General features: G+C 44.9%; 1 protein-coding gene across 1 annotated transcript in view; it reads right to left on the bottom strand.

Annotated features, from left to right (window-relative positions):
* The window catches only part of CNTNAP2 (contactin associated protein 2), a 1,320,279-nt gene extending 1,298,467 nt beyond the window's left edge, over nucleotides 1–21,812 (bottom strand). Inside the window, exon 1 of the mRNA XM_066629190.1 lies at nucleotides 21,716–21,812. Within this exon, the coding sequence (XP_066485287.1) occupies nucleotides 21,716–21,812 (97 nt within the window). The remainder of the gene's footprint in view (nucleotides 1–21,715) is intronic.
* Between the last annotated feature and the right edge of the window lie 304 nt (nucleotides 21,813–22,116).

Here is a 22,116-nt window from a genome sequence, read left to right as displayed (position 1 = left end):
TGCTTTTTCCTTCCATTCCCTGGATTTCAAAAGGAAGAGGGAAATGGAGCAGAAGAGGAAGTCTAGAATAAAGGAGAGTGGTGGGCTGTTGTGTTGACACTCTAGTTCAGGGAGGAGCAAACATTTTGGCAGGAGGGCCACATCATCTCTCTGACACTGTCAGGGGCCGGCGGGGGAGAAGTAATTTACATTTCAAATTTGAATAAATTTACATAAATGAATACTTTAGCGATGGAATGAATCTTACTGAGCTTACTTAGAATTCACATGAGAACTATAATACAGGCATAAGAACTATGAGCTGTTTGTCACGCACCTCTTGCACAGTGAAAACATACAGACCAAGCCAGACCAAACTAGAAACATATGGAGACATAAGTTGTTCAGAGGCAATGGCGGGGGGCAAGGGGGGGGTAAAATAATGCTCAGGGAAAAACACACAGAGACTATGAAAGCCTTGCTCTAACTTGGCCCTCAGCTCACGTCTGACGGTCGTTACCGGCAGTTGCAGGCCAGCATGGGCTCCAACAGTTTCCGACAGGCCAGAGGCTCATTGGAGACTGGGGGCTCCCTGTGGGCCAATTGGTGGTCCCCAAGGGCCGCAAATAACCTGCTGGCTAGGGTTTGCCCACACCACTGTCCTCTCCTCTATACTTCCTCTGCTGCTTTACTCTCCTCTGCCATCTTGAATCCAGGGTGTGGCAGGAAGAGGGGGGAAGAGGCAGCGTGGTGATGACTGGCATGCCATGGGGCAAGGGGGCAATACTTGGCATGCTGCATCAGGGGCTAAGAGGTCTTGGGTCAGAGCTAGAGATAAGAGTTTCAGAAGGCTTTAGAGCAGCAGACAGACAGCTTAAAGAGATCATGGCCTGCCAACCATATCGTTGTTCCCCCTTTAACAGTATTGGGCCTCCTCCTCTAGCAGGAGGAGAGCAACTATCTTTATTCAGCCCTCTAATGAATCTTCTGGTGGCTGTTTGCAGGTGTTCCTTTTAGATTGCAAGCCTTTTTTTTGGGGGGGGGGGCTTGTAAACTTTGTTGTTGAAGAGTAGTTCTTAGCAATAATAAGTAATGAAAACTAGGCCCAAATCCTAACCAACTTTCTAGCACTGACACAGCTGTGCCAACGGGGTATGTGCTGCATCCTGCCGTTGGGGGCAGTCATAGAGGCCTCCTCAAGGTAAGGGAATGTTTGTTCCCTTACCTCGGAGCTGCATTGCCCTTACCTCAGTGCTAGAAAAGTGGTTAGAATTGCACCCCTAGTTATCTAATATCAGATACAGCTAGTTCAGGAAGCCCTTCTGAAAAACCATTTTTTTTAAAAATGTTGTAAAGAGCCAAGTTTTTGAAGACTTCTTTGTGTAGCTGATCCCACAGTGAGAGGACCACCACCAAAAAGGTCCTGTTCTTTGTAGCCATTGGCCTTACTACAGAAAGGGCTCTCTAAGGAGGACCTTCTCAGCAGGACATAATGCAAGCAGGGGAAGATACAGAACTCACTTTTTATTGCCTTTTTCTCCAGAAGAAATGTCTCTACTACATCATACTGGTGGAGGAATTCATGACTCCCATAGAATTGTCTGAGGGCTTCTTGGCATTTTATGATCACCATATGGAGGCCACTTGAAGCAGTCTCCATCTGATAGTTGCACCATGGGATGGCAATAATGTCCTGTAGGGAAACTTTGTGTATCATTCTCCAGAGTATGGCAAACTGATGTGCTAGAGTGGAAACTACTAGTTACTCTCATCCAGATGGTGAGTTTGTTCTGAGTGTTAGGATCTGGCAAGATCTTCTGCACTCAGTATGCTACATGTGCTTTTAAAATGTCCTTTTATCCAGATTTTCAACAAACTACAAAGAGCAAATGAATGTATAAATTAACAAAGAGATGATGCAGTTTTAAGACAGAAGCATATAGTACCACGATAGGAAATGAAGATGCTTGATAAATTAAAGACTGCTATTTGTATTAAGGTCCCACTTTGTGTGTGTGTGTGGGGGGGGGAAAGTTGGTTGCTGGTTATGTGATAGCTCCTTGGAGCTCTGCCCCCAGTATGTTTACTTGTACACACAGACATTCGCGCCCCCCCCCCCACAAACCTAGCAGATACCCCACAATATGGATCTTTCAAAAGCTTTCCTTTAGTTCAGCATTTAGGGACCTCCAAGAGCCTCCACCTCTCATCTTCATAAACCTTCTATCCATTTATGAAGTTCATGACCCTTATCTCTGCAAGGGGCACAGCTCTGCATTGTTGGAGGAGGAAGGGCATGCCCCTGGAGCATGATGTGGCCTATATGACTATCAGATCCTCTCCAACATTTCAATTCTGTTTGTCGATAGTTCGACAAACAGCAGTGTCACTTAAAATAAACAAACAAAAAGCACATAATGGAATACAGCAAAAAGACAATGAAGAAAGACATCAAAATGTCATGCTGCTACTTCGATCTCAGAGGACTATTAGACTCTGCAAATAATACAAGTTTCAAGAACATTTTCCATTTGGAAAACATGCAGTACAAAAAGTCTGAGCCATGCCTTGCCACCTATACTGAAGGCACAAGCAAATTTTTCATAATGTCAGGGAGCAAATTCAGAATTGGGGGAGTTCAGAATATGAATTTCTCAATCCACAAAGTGGATTAAAGTTGTAGTGGAAGCGCAGCCCTGAATAGGCTGAGATTGGGGTACCCAAATTTATTTTGTAATAAATGTGTTTTGTACTGTATAATTTGTTTTCTTGTGGCCTGGGCCCCCTGGAAACCGGGTCCTGGGGATTTTGTCCCTCCTGCCCCCCTCTCATCAGGCCTGCGTTCTCACTAACCAGCCCTCCCTGCCGGTCCGCTCCCTTTGCAAGTAAAAAGAAAATCTTATCTTTGAGAAGGAGGAATGCTAGAGATGGGATTTGGCCTCTCATAGAACAGAAAAGGTAAGCACATCTGCATACATGGATGTATGTCTATACGTCTCTGATACGCCTTGCTTCCAGACTGAAAGCTCGCCTGGCAATCTCATAAAGTGGAAAATCAGCCTACTTCCAAATACTAGATTCATGTACCTCACAGAATAAAGATAAGGCAGTCAGCTCACCAGTCACTATGCATGTGCTTTATGGCACATTCACCACACTCAGGCCAGCGCAGGGGACTTGCACCAGTTGATTTGGAGGTTTGGATTGCACTCTCACATATTTAAAATGCAGGAGCTCTTCATGACCCCCACTCCATTGCCTGTTCCCCACAGCCAAATCTCATTGTCTACCATTTTTAAAAATGAACGTTAAAATTTCTTAATTAAAGTCTTTTCTTCTCCCTGCCACATACACCTACTTTGACGCTTGTTATAGTCTGTTTAAAGATTTAGTTCGTGTCATCTCAGGCTTTTAGAGTAGATTGCAATTGCTTTAAAACAAATGTATAAAAATTGAAAAATGGGACTGAAAATTATCTCAAATGAATCTAAAGGACTGAACAGAGTTCTAGCTTCTGCCTGTTTCATCAGATGTCCCAATGTGTTCAAAAGGATTTACCCCCAGGTAAATTTGCACTGGACTGTAGCCTTCATGTAACATGAGCTACATAGTGTCTCTCAGGTAGTTCTTGGGAAAGATGGCTTCGACCAGCGGTTCCCAAACTAAGCCTCTTCTTCCAGCTCACCGGGCCGAGTTCTTGTGAGATGTTGCACAATTCTCACATGATAGTGATACACATGATAGTATTCTATTCTCTCATGATAGTACCGCTACAACAGGGCATGAAGGATGCTATGGCAGCAGTAAGTTTGAAAACTGCTGACCTGGCCTAGACAATAACATATGCCCCTCAACAAATTTCTCAACTTACCTCTTGCTGAACCTGTTTCTTCTCAGCTAAGGTCCTTTTGAAAAGAGTTTCCAAAGTATTCAGATGTTTGGGGGGATGGAATATGTGGAACATGGCACCTTCCACCCTATGTACATTTTGTCAAACATTTGCAATGTATTTTTTGTATTTATGTATGTACAGTATGTATGTACATGCACAGGCATGTTGGAAATTTGTGATAAAGTGCATGTAGGATGAAGTCCAAAACTTTCCAACTTTCCAGCTCTGAAGCAGTCATGCCACTGTAGTGAGTACTGTATCTTGTGGAGGGGGGGGGGCAGTCATGGAGGGCTCTTCAAGGTCAGGGAACAAATTTTCTCTTACCTCCAGGCTGCATTGTGGCTGCATCAGCAGTGGAAAATTGGATAGGTTTAGGTCCTTAGCCTGTTAATTGAACACATGGACTAACACTCAACATGTGGAAGTGACTAGGGATGTTCAAACATCCCAGTTCTCGACGCCCTAAGAGCCCAAGTCATACATGTCTACTCAGAAGTAAGTCCTATTATAGTCAATGGGGCTTACTCCCAAGTAAATGTGGATAGGATTGCAGCCTCAATCAAGATTTTGTGCACATTCCAAGTGAATGATTGCTACAGCTTGAGTCTTTGCAAGCCACTAATTCCATCTCAGAGGTCCTCACAGAGGGCCAAGCCTTGTTGAGCATCAATTGCCCACAAAGGTTTGCAGAGTTCGCATGAAAAAGAACCTTTGTAAGTAAGCAAACCTTGTAAGTTTGCTCACAAAGGTTTAAACTTCTGCAGGCATATTTATGCTTGTTTTTGTTTTGCTCTCAGACATTTAAGGCATGGAGTTCCATATGTTGAGCTGTCCTGGTAGAATGCTTGCAATGGCTCTAAAGCGCCTATTGGAGTAAATGGTTCTGCTGCTTTGCCAGCCAGAGTCTGTTATGTTTCTAAAGTATTTGTTAGTTAATGGCAGGCTATGAAACAAACACTTTTGATTTGCATCATCCTGTGTCCACTCCTGGTTGATGACCAAAAAAGATACGTTCCTACCATAAAGGTTTTTCTGTCATTGCCAAGAATATCTCTGGTTGTTCAGCAGTAAGATCCATGCAAAATTTAGCTAGTCATGCAACATTGGTGTAGGGGGGCACCTACCTTCACATTGGTCCTGAACAGGGTCCAAGGTGTCTAGAGAGTGGTTTCACCCAGTGCAGCACTTACCTTCAGCAGCTAAGCATTCTAGAAGTTTAGAGATGATGTAATGATGTCAAAACATGTCCCCCAACCTTCCAGACCAGTATTTCTCAAACTGTTGGTCAGGACCCACTAGATGGGTCATGAGCCAATTTCAGGTTGGTCCCCATTCATTTCAATATTTTATTTTTAATATATTAGTCTTGATGCTACCATGTATGTGACTGCATTTGTGGTAATGCTACAGCTCTGTACTTTTAACAGGCTACTCTGTGTATGCTTTTAACAATGACAGTCAATGGGACTTACTCCTGGGTAAGTGTGGGTAGGATTGCAGCCTAGGATTGTTAAAAATTATCCTGCTTGATGATATCACTTCCAGTCCTAACATCACTTCTGGTGGGTCCTGACAGATTCTCATTCTAAAAAGTGGGTCAATAGACAGGAATAGACAGAGGGATAGCCTAGTGGGCTGGTGACCACAACAACAGTTTACTTAGACAGAGGGACTACAGCAGACCTGAAACTTTATTGCACAATATTGACTCTCTGGGATCCAGGGCCAGCCCTGGATTGGACCAGTCTACCTCCTTCTGTCCACTCACTTCCACTGTTCCTCCTCCTACTTCCAGAATTGGAAAGGAAGTGAGGAATAGAGCAGAAAAAAGAAGTGTGAGATACAAGATAGTGGGTTTGAGCATGCTGTAGTCTACCACTCCCCTCCCCTCCACACTTCTGCTCCATCCCTCTCTTCCTATTCCAATCCAGGGAGCAGGAGGAGGAGAGGCTGGTACATCAGCCAGGAAAGGAGTGCAACATTTGTCCCACTGCCTCAGCTACTCAGATGTCATGGGCCAGTCCTGAGAGGAACATCTGTCTACCAGGACCAGGCAGAGAAGCCCATGCTGCTAATGTCCTCTGTCTGTGTGCTTAATACCTCCTGCAAGGATAACAGAAGGAAGATAAAAGATAATGATTGAGACATATAAATTCATGCAGGGGATGGACAGAGTGGATAGAGAGACACTCTTTTCCCTCTCGCATAACACCAGAACCAGGGGAAATCCACTAAAGTTGAGTGTTGGGAGAGTTGTTACAGACAGAAGAAAATATTTCTTTACCCAGCGTGTAATTAGTTTGTGGAACTCTTTGCCACAGGAAGTAGTCATGGCATCTTGCCTGGATGCCTTTAAGAGGGGATTGGACAAATCTCTGGAGGAAAAGTTCATTATGGGTTACAAGTCATAGTAGGTATGTGCAAGCTCTTGGTTTTAGAGGCAGATGATTGCCAGATGCAGGGGAGGGCACTGGGATGCACGTTGTGTCTGTTGTCTGTATGCTCCCTGGGGCATTTGGTGGGCCACTGTGAGATACAGGAAGCTGGACTAGATGGGCCCTTGGCCTGATCCAGCGGGGCTCTTCTTATGTTCTTATGGTCTCAGATGTCTGGACAGTACAGTGCACTGCCCTCCAGAGTCCTGCAGGTGGTGTTACCTCCAAAAATTCCAAAACTCTTACAGCCCAATCCTATCCAACTTTCCAGCACTGATGCAGTCGCAGTGCAGCCCCAAGGTAACAAATATTCCCTTCCCTAGAAGAGGCCTCCATGACTACACTCCCACCACAGGATGAAGCACATGCTCCATATCCTGTCCCCTGACTGCATCAGCACTGGGAAGTTGGATAAGACTGGGCCCTTAACTGCTTTCCTTAGGGCTCCATTGTATCTCCATGTCAGAGGTAGAATCTACCCACCTCCCCCCCCCCCCCAGTATAACTTAAGGAGTGAGTATGCTACCAATGTGAGTCCATCTCAAACCTCCTGTTCTGGTCTTGAGTCCTTCTTAGTAAACTTTGGGGCACCTTAACTTTTGCCTCCATCATCTGTTGCTGCCCAATTACATAGATATACCATTAGCTTTGACTCAGGAGCCTTGCACATGGTCACTTCCCCCATTGTGTGCATACAAACACATATGACATGTGTTTGTACAAAGTACTACCAGCAACATAGGCCAGTGTGCCCAACAAGTGGACACACTGATCCGCTGTGGGCCTTCAGTCATTGCCCCACCTGGACAACCCCTGACATCACCCTTGAGATGACCCATTTTACTCTTCCCAAACCAATAGAAGTATAGGCATATTATGGGCAGAGTTCAGTGAAAAACATTAGCATGACCACAACCTCTCAGCAAATTCTTAAGCAGTTTGCTGAGCAGAGTGGCCTGTTGAACTGGGGCTTCAGATGCAGCCATTCTTAATAGCCTTTGAATGATTTTTTCCCCTTAGTTAGTTACATTTCTCTCTGTGAAGATTTCAATTATTAATGCTGATTTTCTCCTCCTGTTGGTTCTTTAGATGAAATGGAGGAGGGAGCAGATCAATGACTGAATATGTTTACTAGTGAAAATATCATCCTCACATGCAAGGCAATGATGCATCTTGTATCTTTCTTGTGTGTGGCAATATTATTTGTTTCAAAACATTTCTACCCTGCCTTTCTCCTGACAAGAAAGGAATTAAGGCAGTTGAAAATCACACAACAAATATAAAACAATAAATACAATCAATAACCATAAATCCCTGTAAGCAGGGCTGGCCCCCAGGAGTGGCAGGGCATTCCCACTGGGCCCCCTCCTTGCAGCTCCCCACATACCGTACAGCTGCAGCCACTGTGGCAAGAAGAGTGCTTGTGGTGCCGCATGCAAAGTGTGGCACCCAGAAATAGCTGGCGGAGATGTGATGATGCCACCACCAACTGCTTCCAAGAGGCTCATATCAGGCCGCTCGGAAGCAGGGGCTGGTGGGAGGGCCCAGCGCAGACACTCCACTTGCTCCAGCAGCCCACAAACATGCTGATATCCCAGCTGTGGTAATAATATAATATACAGTATTTATATACCGTCTTTCTTGGTCTTTATTCAAGACTTTATTCAAGGCGGTTTACACAGGCAGGCTTATTAAATCCACGCAGGGATTTTTACAAATTGAAAGAAGGTTCTCTCTTTCAAGAACCACCACATTCAAGGTGTTACACTCCAATCTGGTTTAATATTCTGGCCTCCATCCTCCCACGCTCCGAGCAGATGGAACAGCTCAGCTGCAGCTTGCCAGCTGCTTCAAGGTCGCAGGGTGCCGGTGGCCTCGAACTGGCGACCTTGTGGATGTTAATCTTCAGGCAAATGGAGGCTCTACCCTCTAGACCAGACCTCCTGCCCAGGCCTGGTAGTGGGTGGTGGGTTCACTGCACCAGCAATGGGGCCCCAAAAGCGTGGGGCCCAATTTGATGACATCAAGCAAATCAGCCTAATGCCAGTCCTGCCTATACCATTAGCAAGGACCTGACCAGAGTTCTCTTTAGATTGTGTGGCCATGTGGCTGCACAGCTCAAAACCCTGGGAAGCCAAGCTCTGTGTGGCTTGGAGATTGGCATTCCCAGTAGTCCGGCAATGACTTATGACATCACCACCTTGCTTCCAGAAATGCCATCGGTCTGTGGCGTAGCAGCTGAAGGGGTCTGTGCACTGGCCTGGACCTGCTGGATGACTGGACCTGACTCATACACAAAAGCCAGGAAAATTCAACAATACAAGAACCGCTCAGCGGCATCAAACCCCAAATGACAACCTTAGCCATTCTTCTCTCCCACGTAAGCAACTCCCAAACAGCCCAAAAGACAAAAACGTTTGCATCCCAACATGTATGCCAGCTTCTGAAATAACTGTGGAGTCAACACGCCACAGATAAAAGGTCAGATATAATTTTGACACTGATGGAAAATGCAAGGGGATGTTATCCAATAATGATTAGCAACCTCATCACCAGGTGCATCTAAATTTGGATAATTGCTACCGAAAACCTTAAAAACAGGGAAAGGATCAAGTTTTACAGGTGGAATCCATTTGAGGGGTTACAAAGTCAACAGGAAATTACTTTGCCTCTCAAACTTTCCTGCATTCTTCTCAGTTGTTCCTCTCCTATGGCTCCTGTGTTAGAACCTAACGCAAAACGTGGCTTCCTAATTGTGTGCTTTCCTGAGTGGATTAGGACCAGTCGTGGTTTATACTGGAGCAATCTCCTTTGTTCCTGAATAAAATATACAACTTTCACCCCAATATTGGCACCTGTTGTAAGATCTCAACAGATTTGCAGTGTTTCTCTGAATGAGCCTAAATTCCCATGTAAATGTGTATAAGACTGCACCTTTACAACCCAATCCTGTTGGGCCGTTACGCCACTGGAATGTCAGTTCTGGTAGTGTAACCTGGTTTCCAGCTCCTCCAAATATTTTCCCAAACGACTTTAACGTTCATTTGTGCTATTTACTGCTGCTGGCTGTTATTGCTACATCTGTGCTGCTGCAACTCAGTATCAAGTTTTTTTTCTGGTTAGGGCTTATTTCTCTAACAATCCAGTTTTATCTAAAGCCCCATACTGATGCAGCCACACCACTGGAGAGTGCTGTATCCTGTGGGGATGGGACGTTCCAGAGATCTCCTCCAGGTAAGGAAACATTTCTTCCCTTGCCCAGCCATAAGCCTTCATTGCCGTTATAGGTCAACCGGTGCCAGCAATTTTGCTGATGCAAGTTCGAGTGGACCCAGGAAGGTGGATTGAGTCTGCAACACACACACCCTCCCTGCCGTGGTCTCTGCCCCACCTGGTTCCTTGCCCCAAGACCCAATCCTGACCTGGGTCAACACCGGTGCTGATCTCCAACACCAGTGCTGGGTGTCGCAAACATGTTGTAAGGCACTCCTGCAACATCTGCGTCAAGTCAGCACCGATCCAGCACCAGTCAGAGCTGAGACCGGCACTGGACGGATGCCTCCTGGAGCTAGATAAGAGCTCTGGGTGGCAATGAGGGCCTCGGGGGTGGAGGCATTCTGGAGTGGGGGGAGGATGGTAAGGGGGAGGAACCCAGGTCAGGAGGGGCTGGGGCCAGCAGAGCCCGGCTCTGCTGAATCCTGGCCTGTGTGTCAGGCCAGAAGACCCAACATGATGTCACTCAACTCTGTGTCAGCAAACAGCCAGCACAGACTTGAGAAGACCCATTGTGGGGCTTGGGGCTTTCTCCCAAGAAAACCTCCAGCAGCTGCTGTGGGGCCACAGGATGCAGAGGTAACCACTTTGGTGCTACTGCACCCGTGGCAGTGCTGCCATTAGGATTGGGCTGCCAGTCTGTGCCCTGCCCCGCCCCAGTTCCTTCCACTCTCCACCCCATTCTGCCCAGCCTTGCTCACTGCCCAATCTCGGCACCAACACACTGGTACCTTGCAGTTCAGGAGGCCAGAGGTGCACAGCTATGGCTGCTCAACACTTGAGGTGGCCCAGCTGTGCAAAATGGTGGGCTGCAGACTTTGACAGCTGTAAAACACTCTGCACTGCCAAAACATGAGTTCTGGTGGCATAGCTGGCTCATAGGTTTGGGCTGCAAGAAAGATTCCAGCCAATCAGGGATCCTTCTATAAGTGGGGGGGCAGAGACAAGAAGCTAGAAAGCCAATTGAATTTGGCTATGTGATGATGTCTTTTAAGGTAAACAAAGACATCTGAGTGGCAATGATTTCTGCATCGGTCACAGGGGGTGAATCAAGTCACTTGGATTGCTGGTTGCCCCCACTTTGATTACTGGTTGTCCCCACTCTGCATGGGTGAAACATGCCCTCCATTGATGCAATGCTCCAGAATGCTTTTTCACACTGCTGTAAATGTTCAATTAAATTGACCCTCTTTGACTCATGCAAAACTATTACACGCTTGTTCTATTCTAGACACTATGAAAAATGAAAATAGTGCATTTTGAATTCTACTAAGGCAGATGAAGAAGACTCTTCTGAAATATATCTGGCATTTTTTGTATTTTCTGTTTCAATTCTGGTATGTGCAGAGATCATTTTATGGCCTTAGGTTTCCCCCCCCCCCCCACGCAAGTGACTTTGGATATTAATACTAATAAATTGTAAGTAGTACTTTATTATATAATATAACCATTGTTTGTTGCCTGCTACAATGGTGAATTAGATTAGAAACAGTGTTGTTGTTTTGAGCATTATGAGACCTTTGGGAATAGAGTCAGAACTAACAGAATCAGGAAGAGGTTCTAATTCACTGTTGAACACTGACAAAATAAACAATGATTTTGAGCTCTGCTGTATCTCCAGCACTTAAAGCCAGTTTATATTACCAGAAAAATATTGACTGTGAAAGCAGGTAAATGTATTCCCAAAAGGAGTGTTTGTACTTACTAAACTATCTTCCACTGTACAAAAATATAAGATATGGTTAGCGGTTTTTCATTTAATAGTCAATCTGTATTTCTGGATGTTTTATTACTGGCAGAGATTTTGAAAACTTAAAGGTTATACAAGGAAAATTTGGTGCCTTGGTCAAGCTATGGTTATCAGCTACGTGTGCAGAAAGCATTACATCAAAAATAAATGAGTGATCTCATTACTTCTAAAAAAGGCACAGTTGTCTGCTGGCTACAAAGTTAGGAACCAAGCAATTCCAAGAACAAGCCTGTGGGATGAGGACATTTGTGCAAAAAGGACAAAAGTTTACTCCAGTTCTGTAATCGGGTCATTGAGATGTCAACTATCTGTTCTGTCCACAGAACTTTCAATAAAGTTCTGCTAAAAAGTTAGAAGATGGATATGCTGAACTGGGAGGGATGCCCTGAATGGGGAGTACTTATCAATGCAATGCATGACCTTTTCCATAAAATCCTGACAAAGATGAGGAAGGACTACTCACTGAATACTTACTCTGTCCAAGCTCTATTAAGATCTAGTTTGCAGTAAATCACAGGGAAGGTTGTTTATTTATTTACCTATAAATGTTTTGTGCTGCTTTCACATGATCACAGACTCCAAGTAAGTAGTTCAAAATGAAGCCAAATAATACAGACATAAACCCAGCCATTTAAAATACTAAAAATGCTGCAAAAGAATTATTGCAAGCCTTACAGGATCATCCAAGACAAGCCTCTGCAGAACTACCATAGGTCCCAATGTGTTCAGTGGATTTTGTTATTGTGTGTAGGATAGGAACCTGAGCAACACAATAAAATCCATTAGAAACACATACTGGGTGATTAGTAACTGCTACAAGGCAGTGACAGGGGCAGGGAGAGGGTGGATCAGCTCCAGCAAGGGGCTGGTTCTGTGGCAGTGGCGAAATCCTAGCGCCCTTCCTGGACCTGACTCTGTGGCCTGCGTCCACAAAGACCTGAGCCAGCAATTTTGCTAGCGCAGATCTGAGTACTATATACTCCTCTGCACTGTGATGTCTTAAACCTGGGTAAGGGAATGACTTTTCCTTACCCAGAGGAGAACCCTGTGACTGCCCCCCTGCAGGATGCAGCACAAACCTTTTTAGTGTTGATGCATCAGCGGTGGGGGGATAAGATTGGCCCATTATATTCAGTGGGTCTTATTTCTAAGTAGACATGCATAGGATTGCACCGTTAATAATGTAAAATCCACATTAATGATCACATTTGAAAGTGGAAGCCAGTGATCTAATGACTACCTGAGAATTTTCATTATTCTTAAAGTTTAAAAAGATCAGAAGAAACAATTATTGTTCAGATACGTATGGATATAGATTCACAGATCCATGTATATCAGTTTCTCATCTGATGTGATGAGGATGCATCATGGATGCAGACTGTGCATCAAAGTTTTGAAAGGGACTACAAATGCAATAGAAAAGGTGTTAAAAAAGGAACAAATGGAAGGAACACTAAAGACACTTCTGACTATATATCACATTCTGTCTGGTGTTCTATATATACATAGCACCAGACAGATAGATTGCATGAGCAAAGCCTGCACATATCAATATTCACTAGAAGGTTCTACGCAGCAGGAGAGGGATAAAACACTTGCACATCTACAACCTACATACTGGAGTACAGTGAGAACAATAATTCAGATGGATGCCCTGATGTTTAGTAGGGGAGCCAAACTGTAGTATGCAGAAGATCCAAAATTTAATCCTCGGCTCCATCTAACGATAGGATGACAGCAAGCAGGTGGCAGTGGCGTCACTAGGATTCACGTCATCCGGTGTGGGAGGCCTGCGCATCACCCCATGTAGTGGGGTGCGCAACGCCCCAGGTGGTGGGTTTGGTGATGTACCATTGCCCCGCCCCCACTGGTTTTTTGACTATACCTTTTGTTAGAACACAGATATTTGAATATGGTTTGTTTCATTGCATTCTGCATGAAATTACACATTGATTGATATATAACATGATGGTATTAGTCCTCCAGATTCTGATTTTAGTGATTTTGAAAACTTGTAGAGTATCACACACACACACACACACACACACACACACACACACACACACACACACACACTCACTCCCGTGTCAACTTACTAACACCTTATTGTAGCAGTTCTCAAACTTTTAGCACCGGGACCCACTTTTTAGAAAGACAGTCTGTCCAGGACCCATTGGAAGTAATGTCATGGCCAGAAGTGACATCATCAAGCAAATGAAAATAAATAATTATAAATAATTAAATTAAAATAAAATAATTAAATAAGGGGGAGCCAGTCCTGTTCCACCAAGTGAATCTACTCTGAAGTAAGTCCTATTGTGGTCAATGGGCCTTACTCTCAGGAAAGTGTGGGTAGGATTGCAGCCTGTGAGCTCAAGCCTATGCATGTCCACTCAGAAGTAAGTCCCATAGTGGTCAATGGAGCTTATTCTGTAATCTGCCTGCAATAACAACCCCCCAAAAAGAATCAGTGAGATTTCCAGCCCTCCCCAGTGTCGTTTAAAATTCTTCTATTTCAGGCATATCAAGATAAAGACCTACCTGGCTTTGCAAGTGCAAAATAGAAAACATTTCCCTTTCCAGTTGAAGCCTCTTTTTTTGTCCTTTTTAGTTGGGGGGGGGGGGGAGGCTGCCTTCTGGAGCATTTGTAGCACTCCAGCTTCATCAGATCAGAACCATTCTGGTGTCCTCACATTCCCCTTTGCCTGGCCTGACCACCAACCAAAGCACGTCTGCCTACTCGCGAGTCAATGCAACTGTGAGGCTGTTTCGCTTTCCATAGGGCTCAATAGATTGCAACTGGGAGGAAGGGAGGGACCTCCTTCTCCCTTTTGTGTTTTTGGGGACTGCATTCATTGGATCAGGACCATTCTAATGTCCTTGGAGTCTTCTCAGTCTGCACTTTCCAACGGACTATGGCAGCTATGCCTACTCACGAGTAAACGCGCGATATGGCTCACTTTCTCTTTCCATAGGGATCCATTCATTTTTTCTTTCTGGTTTTTTGGTCATAACTTTTGAAGGAAAGGAGCTATTTCAATTCCGTTTTTTGCATTGCATTTCACTGGGAATTCTGCATCCAATGGTTTATGGCCCATGATGGGCTAGCTCCTAAAGCCACAATTTTAGTGCATCATCCCCCCAGGACGCGTCACATGGCGCGGCCCACACACCCCTAGCGACACAATGGACAAAGATCTCTGCATTACACTTTAAAGTAGGGCCATTAGTCAAGAGTAGACCCTACTGAGCTAGAAGGATGAATGGTCTGACTTTGTATAAAGTCTGCATGTTCATATCTGGTTGCAGTTTCTAGACCCAAGTGGTTGAACCAGGTACTAGTCAGTTCAGATGTACATTGAGGCTGAGTGTCCTTCAGGGATACAGAATAGGTCAGTGGTTCTCAATATTTTTAGCATCAGGTTGGTTGGCAACCTTCAGTCTTGAAAGGCTATGGTATAAGCCTACAGCACCTGGTATTCACAGGAGTCTCCCTTCCAAGAACTAACCAGACCTGACCTTGCTTAGCTTCCGAGATCAGGCATCTGCAAGGTAACAGTTGCTGCTGGGGACTATACCCACCTAACAAAAAATGTTTCACTTTACCAGCCACTCAAGCCTCTGTATCTATAATGGTATTGGGCAGCAGTGCCCCCCCCAACCGTAGCAGGTTGTTTAACCCTTGATGCACATTAGGCTATGCCACAATTTGAGAACCACTGGAACAGGTTATTGCTCAGGTATCTATTAAGAAAAAAAAAAAAAGTCAGGCCTGTACTCCTGCATACACACACAATCCATTGCTTGAGCTCTGCCTGGAATGGATCTCAGCATTTTCAGAAATAGCACAGGATTCATGATGCTTTTCAAGCATTCCCCATGGCCGGAGTTGAAATGACAAAGGAATTCCACCAGGAAAAGCTGCTGTCTGGTAGGCCAGAAGTAAGTTGCAAATGTATCCAAGTGTAACTGTAGCTTTCAGCTTCTGATTGAAACATTAACTATCATTACATAAGTTCCTGTCACCATTGCAGACTGTTGTCTTGAGCTTCAATGTATTTGAAGTATTAAAGCATAAACATGAAGGAACCTGGGAAAGGCACTGCATACCTTTGAGCAACCAAAACACAGGAGGCCAAGTCTTTAAAACACTGAAGGCAATTTGCAGAAACCATCACTAGTTGGCCATCACTGACAAATGCAATATTTGTGCTCCATCAGCAGTTGTGGCTAATGACCAGATTTGCATAGGAAAAGATGGATAGTCAATGGAAGTCATTGCCTGCTGTACATCAAGCTAAGAGGGGCCCAGCAAGAGAATACTCAGTCATGAGTGCTGGATGCCAGCATAAAAGGTCATGTTAGAAAGCTGCTGCTCCTCAGTCTGACATTTGTGGGATCTTCCCCTGTTATGGTCCATTAAGCATTTGTTCTGAATGCTGCATCTGCATACTGGTCTTGTGCAAACCATTAAAAGTGTAAACAGCCCCCAAAACAAACAGGGCTGCAGTGGAAATCAACACTGATGAACCTAATAGGCTTGTGCTGCAGGCTGTGTTGAGTAAAATTCACAACTGGGTAGCTGTCAGTAAACATCTCCTGTTTGTCTGATGATGTGCCATTCAGGGTTTCCAACCAGCTGGTCTGGTTCCCCATGTTGCCTGCTCAAAATGGGTATTGCCATAAAGGAACAAAATTGGATAATGTGAATTAATCACCAATGTTTCTGATGTTATTCACTGGCCCATGCACCCTACCCCCCCTTAAAACTCACAAGACAGAGGATTGAAGTTAAACTGGGTCACTTCATTAATAACTAATTCAGCATATTTGCAGCAGGAAATATACTAAACCCCCCCCCCCCCCACACACACACACACAGGCATATACCAGCAATAGGAAATGGTGAGAGATCATATCTTCCCCAGTTATGAAACTGGGTGAGCCTATCCCAAGTCATGATCTATCTGGAGATGGCACAAGCTTTTCATGGTCAACCTGAAGGGTCAAGGAACCTGGACTGAACAGACTCCTCCAGAGAGCACTTGGAATTTCCTTTGCAATTCTAAGCCAGAGGGTTCACCAGCCACCCTTGCCTAGCCAGGAAGCATCTAATGAGCAGTGCTAGCAGCCTGTAACTAAGGGCCCAATCCTATCCAACTTTCTAGCACCGGTGCTGCTGCAATGCAGCCCTGAGGTAAGGAAACAAAAGCTCCAATATCTTGCGGAGGTCTCTGTGAGTGCCTCCCTACCACAGGATGCAGTGCACGCCCTATTGGCACAGTTGCATCGGCACTGCAAGATTGGATAGGATTGGGTCCTAAGACAGAGCCTGAGGGGCACCTGCCCCAGGGGCTACTCCAAGGAGGGGCACATGACTGCCCCCAGGGCTCCACCCTAGTTATGGAGGAGATACTGGCAGCTTTGTATCCCCATTCCTACACCTTCAAAGGGAAGGTTTCCATTTGCAAGGAGGAGGAACTGGGGGAGGGACAAAGCCGCCAGCATCTCCTCCTCTGGGGTGAAGCTGACAGGGTGACCAGATACAATGGACATAGTGCCTATACATTTAACCATTGTGTCAAAGAGGAAATTTTGGCAGATGCAGCTTTTTAAACCCCTTCAGGTTGAGCTGCACCTGGCAAAATTCTATACAGTGGTTAAAGGTATATGCACCATGTCCTCCATTGTATCTGGTCACCCTAAGCAGGAAGTGGCTGCCTTTCACTGCTTGCAGCAATCCTGAACTGAGAGAAGCAGTGAAAAAACACAGCTGACACAGCTTTCCACCCCTTAGATGCAAAGGCACCAAGGAGGTGCCTTGCATTTCATGCCCATGCCTCTTGTGTCCTCCCTAGGGGTGGGCAAGGCAAGATTGGCCAACAGAAGACAAGCTGGCACCACCTGGATTATTTGGTAAATTTATATCCTGCCCTTTCCTCTCCCACTAAGGAGGCTCTTAAGGTGGTTAACAATATAAAAAATAAAAACAACAATAAAATCACAGAAGCAGAGCGGGCTTCTGCTATTTTTGCCTGCCTTCCCCTTTCTCTGTTTCTTCTCCATCACAGGACAGTTGGTGTTAAATGGCCCTGTAAAGGGAGGAGGAAATTAATTACCTGATTAACACGAATACTTCCTATTGACATTCCAAACACTGCTTGGGAGATACACAAAGTTCCCAGGTGGAAAATATGGGTGTTGACTGGCCAGTGTACACGTTGCCTGATTGTCATTGTGCCATTCTGCACATTCTCCTACGTTAGTCAGAGCCGATGCACGTGCAATGTGCTCAGTTCTCTGCTCATAGGGTCATATTCTCCATGCCTTCTAGTCAATGCACATTGTCACCAGTCTTTACGTACATTCTCCATGCAGTGTGCATTAGCAGATAGATAGATAGATAGATAGATAGATAGATAGATAGATAGATAGATAGATAGATAGATAGATAGATAGATAGATAGATAGATATGAAAGTAAAATACATTTAAAAGGTTGCATTAGTTACTTCTCCTGGCTACTGCTATTGAGGGGGAAGGGGAGGGCAACACCTGTATTGCACTTCAATCAACTGAGCAATGTAAATAGGTGCTATTGCATGAAGAGTTCTATGGCAAGTGCGGTCACATTGTTATAGCTTCAACTGCAGGTTTCCTAGTACTGAGCCTGCTTGGAATTGACTTCACTCACACTTAAACAGGCAGAACCGAGCAGAGTTCAGCTGTGAAAGGTAACAGACCATAATTAGATTGTTTTAAACCATACATAGGAGGCTCGAAGTGTGCTCATCTGGTTACATGAATTGTGTCGATAAGATTGGGTGGCCAAAGGGTCGCCATTTATTGGGTGGCCAATGACAGTGCATAAACAGAGACCAAATCTCAGCAAGTTTGCATTTTGTTCTTCCCCAGATCAATCCACAGGCAATGATGGTCTGTGGGGTGGGGGTGGAGAGCATTAAGTTTTATTTTCCATGTTACTTTTTGTCTTGTGATGACCTCTCCTGGCTAAGCTGTTCATTATCCTTGATGCAAATAGTTAAGAGTTTTCTGATTACTGCTGTTGGGTATTATACAGAAATAAAGATCACCTGAAGTCTTTACCACCTGGTACAACTGGGTTCGAGAAATGTTACCTTACAATATAGAACTGTTTGCATAGGACTAAGCATTTGGACGGCATGATATTTAAAGTATGGCAAACATCAGGAACAGCCCTAATTCAATTTTACGTAAAATATGGTATTAAACTACAAGTATTTGCTCATGACTATGAGTAAAGTACTATGACTATAAGTAAAGTACTTTGCTATGCATAAAGTAAAAAAGAGTTTCAGTGAAATAAGCCAAACCATATGGTCTTGAAAAATTATGTCTTTTTAGCCACTCCTCTCTGCTACAAAAAAGTTTCTCTTGATAAAAAATACTCCTAATTAAAAAAAAAAAGTACACCATGGTTTAATCCTGCACCAGCTTAAGTCAATGGCACTTACTTTCAATGGCACTTACTTACTTTCCTGAGCTTTGTGAACAGCTTTCAAATTAACAACTTATAAGAAAAGTGCAAGCAAACTTTTGCTATATTCATAATACAACTCTAAGACTGTATGTAATTCTGCAGACACATGACAATATACATTGCCTTCAACATGCAACTTTATTTAGACACGTAATGACATGTGTACCGAGTTCTCTAGGAAATAAGTCTACTAAAGTACTTTCAATTTCCAGGGCAGAACATCAAAGCTGGAAGACTAAAAACATTCACACATCAGTAATGTACTTGAAATCAGCCTGGTTTCTCATAAGCAGTTGAAAGTTTATTGAAAGGGGTGAGAATATTGACTATTTGATCTTCATAGTTTGTTTAGAATGTTTTTTTTTGCAGACTGTATCATTCAGCTGTAATAAAACTAATATAGTTTTGTTATTTACTTCAAAAGGATATGGACTGCACATATATCTATATGCATTATTTTCAACAGGTGGCTCGTACTGAAACTCTCTCCCTTTCACCTCCAACATCTAACTAACTTCTGTGCACCAGCAAGCAAGCAATAAAAATTAGACATCAATCCAACCAGTAAACGATGTCCAAAAACTGGACATCAATCCAACCAGTAAATGCAGCCCTGCAGAATACTTTGGCAGAACTTTGGCTATGCAAAGGTATAACCAAAGTTTAACAACTCTGCTTCCTCGCTCATTCGCTGTCACTTGGAAGGACATATGTACTTTTATACTTCTCTGCAGGATTCTGCCCGCATATTTTTCATATGCCAGCATGTAATTGAGTTTGTTATAATGGCTCAAGAAAGCAGATGTGCTCATATGGCTTGATTTGCTTTCCACTTCTGTACATCTGCTACCAGACAATCCCTCTTCCACCTTTATTAGTGAACCGGCAATAAGTGCATTCTCTATGATTGGCAGCAAGGGATCCCAAGGTAATAATAATAAATAACTGGAATGATGGAGGCAGAGAAAGTACTACAGTTCAACGTGCCCTTTCTGTATCACACATCAATTTTAAAAGATAACCTGTTAATGCTGTTTACACCAGCTTCTTGTCCAACTTTAAACCATGTTAAATGCCCATAAGTTGCATGATGACTATATGTTAGCCTGGCAGATGTTAAAATGAAGACTACAGATCTGAACACATGAGCACTTTTTTTTTTTTCTGGTAGCCTTTTTCAATGCAAGAAGGTAATGCATACTAATAATCCTGCAAGCCAAGGTTATATGGCAGTAGCAGAATAGGAGTGTGGCTTAAATATGTTGGGTGCCTTTAAGGTAACTTGAAGACAAATATATAAGGTCTGAGCTTTGATGCTGCAGCAAGCAGGGGCAGGCAGGACAGAGTCTTTACTGACTTTCTGCTGTGTTACATGCCACCTCCTAGCAGTGATTGGGAAAAAATTCATATTCAGAATATAAATGGGATAAGACATCAGCACTGGGCAATAAACCTCCGGACTGGATTGTTTCTGAAAGGAAGGGAGAAGTTGCTCAAACCAGAAAGTAGTTGGGGATGCTCAGATTAATACAACTGAGCTGTATTCTTTTGGGGGACAAGCACAGAAGATTGTGAAAGTATCATTGGCATAATATTCCTTCTCTTTGGGGACTTAATTTATGCTAAAGCTCCTTGGGGCTCATCCGGTGCACTAATTTATGGCACAGATTGTCAGCCCCAGAATATATCACCTATGAAAGTTCCCCTGAGCAAGTGCAAAGTGCACTTCCTTAACAGGAACAATAGGTTGTTCCTGCACATCAAGGATTCATGGAAAGATGCACAGAGCTGTGAGAGCTGTTTCCATCCCAACCATGACTGAACTATTACATCTTTTTTTTTTGAAGTCCAGTTTCACTCATTTTCTGGAACCGAAGGTAGCCGATGGAACTGCGCAGTCAAGCACCACGTCTTGTGCTTTGGCAATTAAATCTTCAAAGTGATTTATTACAGGTAAACAGCATGCAGCACCCACATCCCTAAGGAAGAAATTGTACCGCTGGCACAGAAAGCCTCGTGCATGCAGAGAGCGCTTCTCTCAGTACACTGGAAAGGCAAAAACAAAACTGCAGATCTTTGAAGTATCTTTTGCATGTGTTAGAGTAGCATCTCTCTCTCTCTCTCTCTCTCTCTCTCTCTCTCTCTCTCTCTCTCTCTCTCTCTGGACAGGAGTGATTCAACACTTTTATTCTGACATCTGGCGACCGAGGCTACCAAACTTCACAGCCATTTTCAACTTGCAAGGCGTAAACGTGCATCTCGTCTGGCCACAGGATCAGGCCCCCTCGAAGCAGTTGGGGATGCAACCCCATCCCTGCCATTCTCTCAAGCCCATTGGCTGGTGCCAGCCCCACCACTTTTATCTCAAGATGAAAAAGCAGACCTGACAGCTCAAGTCCAACTTCATTGATTTTGCTTTTGGGGAAGCAAAACTTTCTCCCCCCCTCCCCCGTTCCAAGGATCCAGCCTCGTCCAACCAGACCAGCAGCAAGAGCAGCAGCGGTGAAATCCCAAGCGACTGAGCTCCCAATAAACTCACTCTCCTGAACAAACGCCCCTGGTTCGCCAAGTCTCCGGCTTGCCAATCCCACTCAGGACTGGCCAAAGGAAGAACTTCCCTGAACACCAACCAGCCACCTCCAGGCAGCTTCCAACTTAAGTCCCAGCAGCCTGCACACTCCCACAGCATGCCCCTGCAAGAGACGATCGGACCCACTAAGGGGATCGCTCCGGAGGAAGAGCCACCGACACCGAACCCAAACCGAAGCGAAGACCTTCACCAGAAGAGCAAGCCGAGACCCCGACCCAGCAGCCCTGAGGACGGCTGCACTGGGGCTGCCCGGCGCGGCGGCGAGGTGTACTTACGGGAGGCTGGGGGAGCTGTCCGGGCTCTACAGCTGATGTTGCTGAAAATCCACAGGAAGAGAGCTGCCCTGCAGCCGGCTCGGAGAACCACAACCATCCTGTACTCTCCAGGCTCGCCGGTAGTCCAAGGCGCCAGGTGCTGAAGAGCTGCCGGCTCCTTCTCGGTTCCTCCGCCAGGAGAAGGGCTCGATCTTCACCTTGGGAGGCAGAGCCGCGCTCTCCTGCGTGAGCCGAGTGCCCGGGACTTTGGCTGCCCCTTCACTGCCCCGGCAAGGCACCTTCCCACTGGGTGGGTGGGGAATGCCAGCCCCCGGCTAGCGGGGTGCAGGAGTGGAGGGGGGGTGTCTGGGAGGGAGAGCGAGGGCAGCCGCTCTTCCTGGCTGCTGCTGCTGCTGCCGCCG

The sequence above is a fragment of the Tiliqua scincoides genome, chromosome 5 (assembly GCF_035046505.1).
Source record: "Tiliqua scincoides isolate rTilSci1 chromosome 5, rTilSci1.hap2, whole genome shotgun sequence".
NCBI classification, from domain to species: domain Eukaryota; kingdom Metazoa; phylum Chordata; class Lepidosauria; order Squamata; family Scincidae; genus Tiliqua; species Tiliqua scincoides.
Note: the sequence above shows the minus strand (reverse complement) of the source record. Positions and strands in the feature narration are given on the sequence as shown.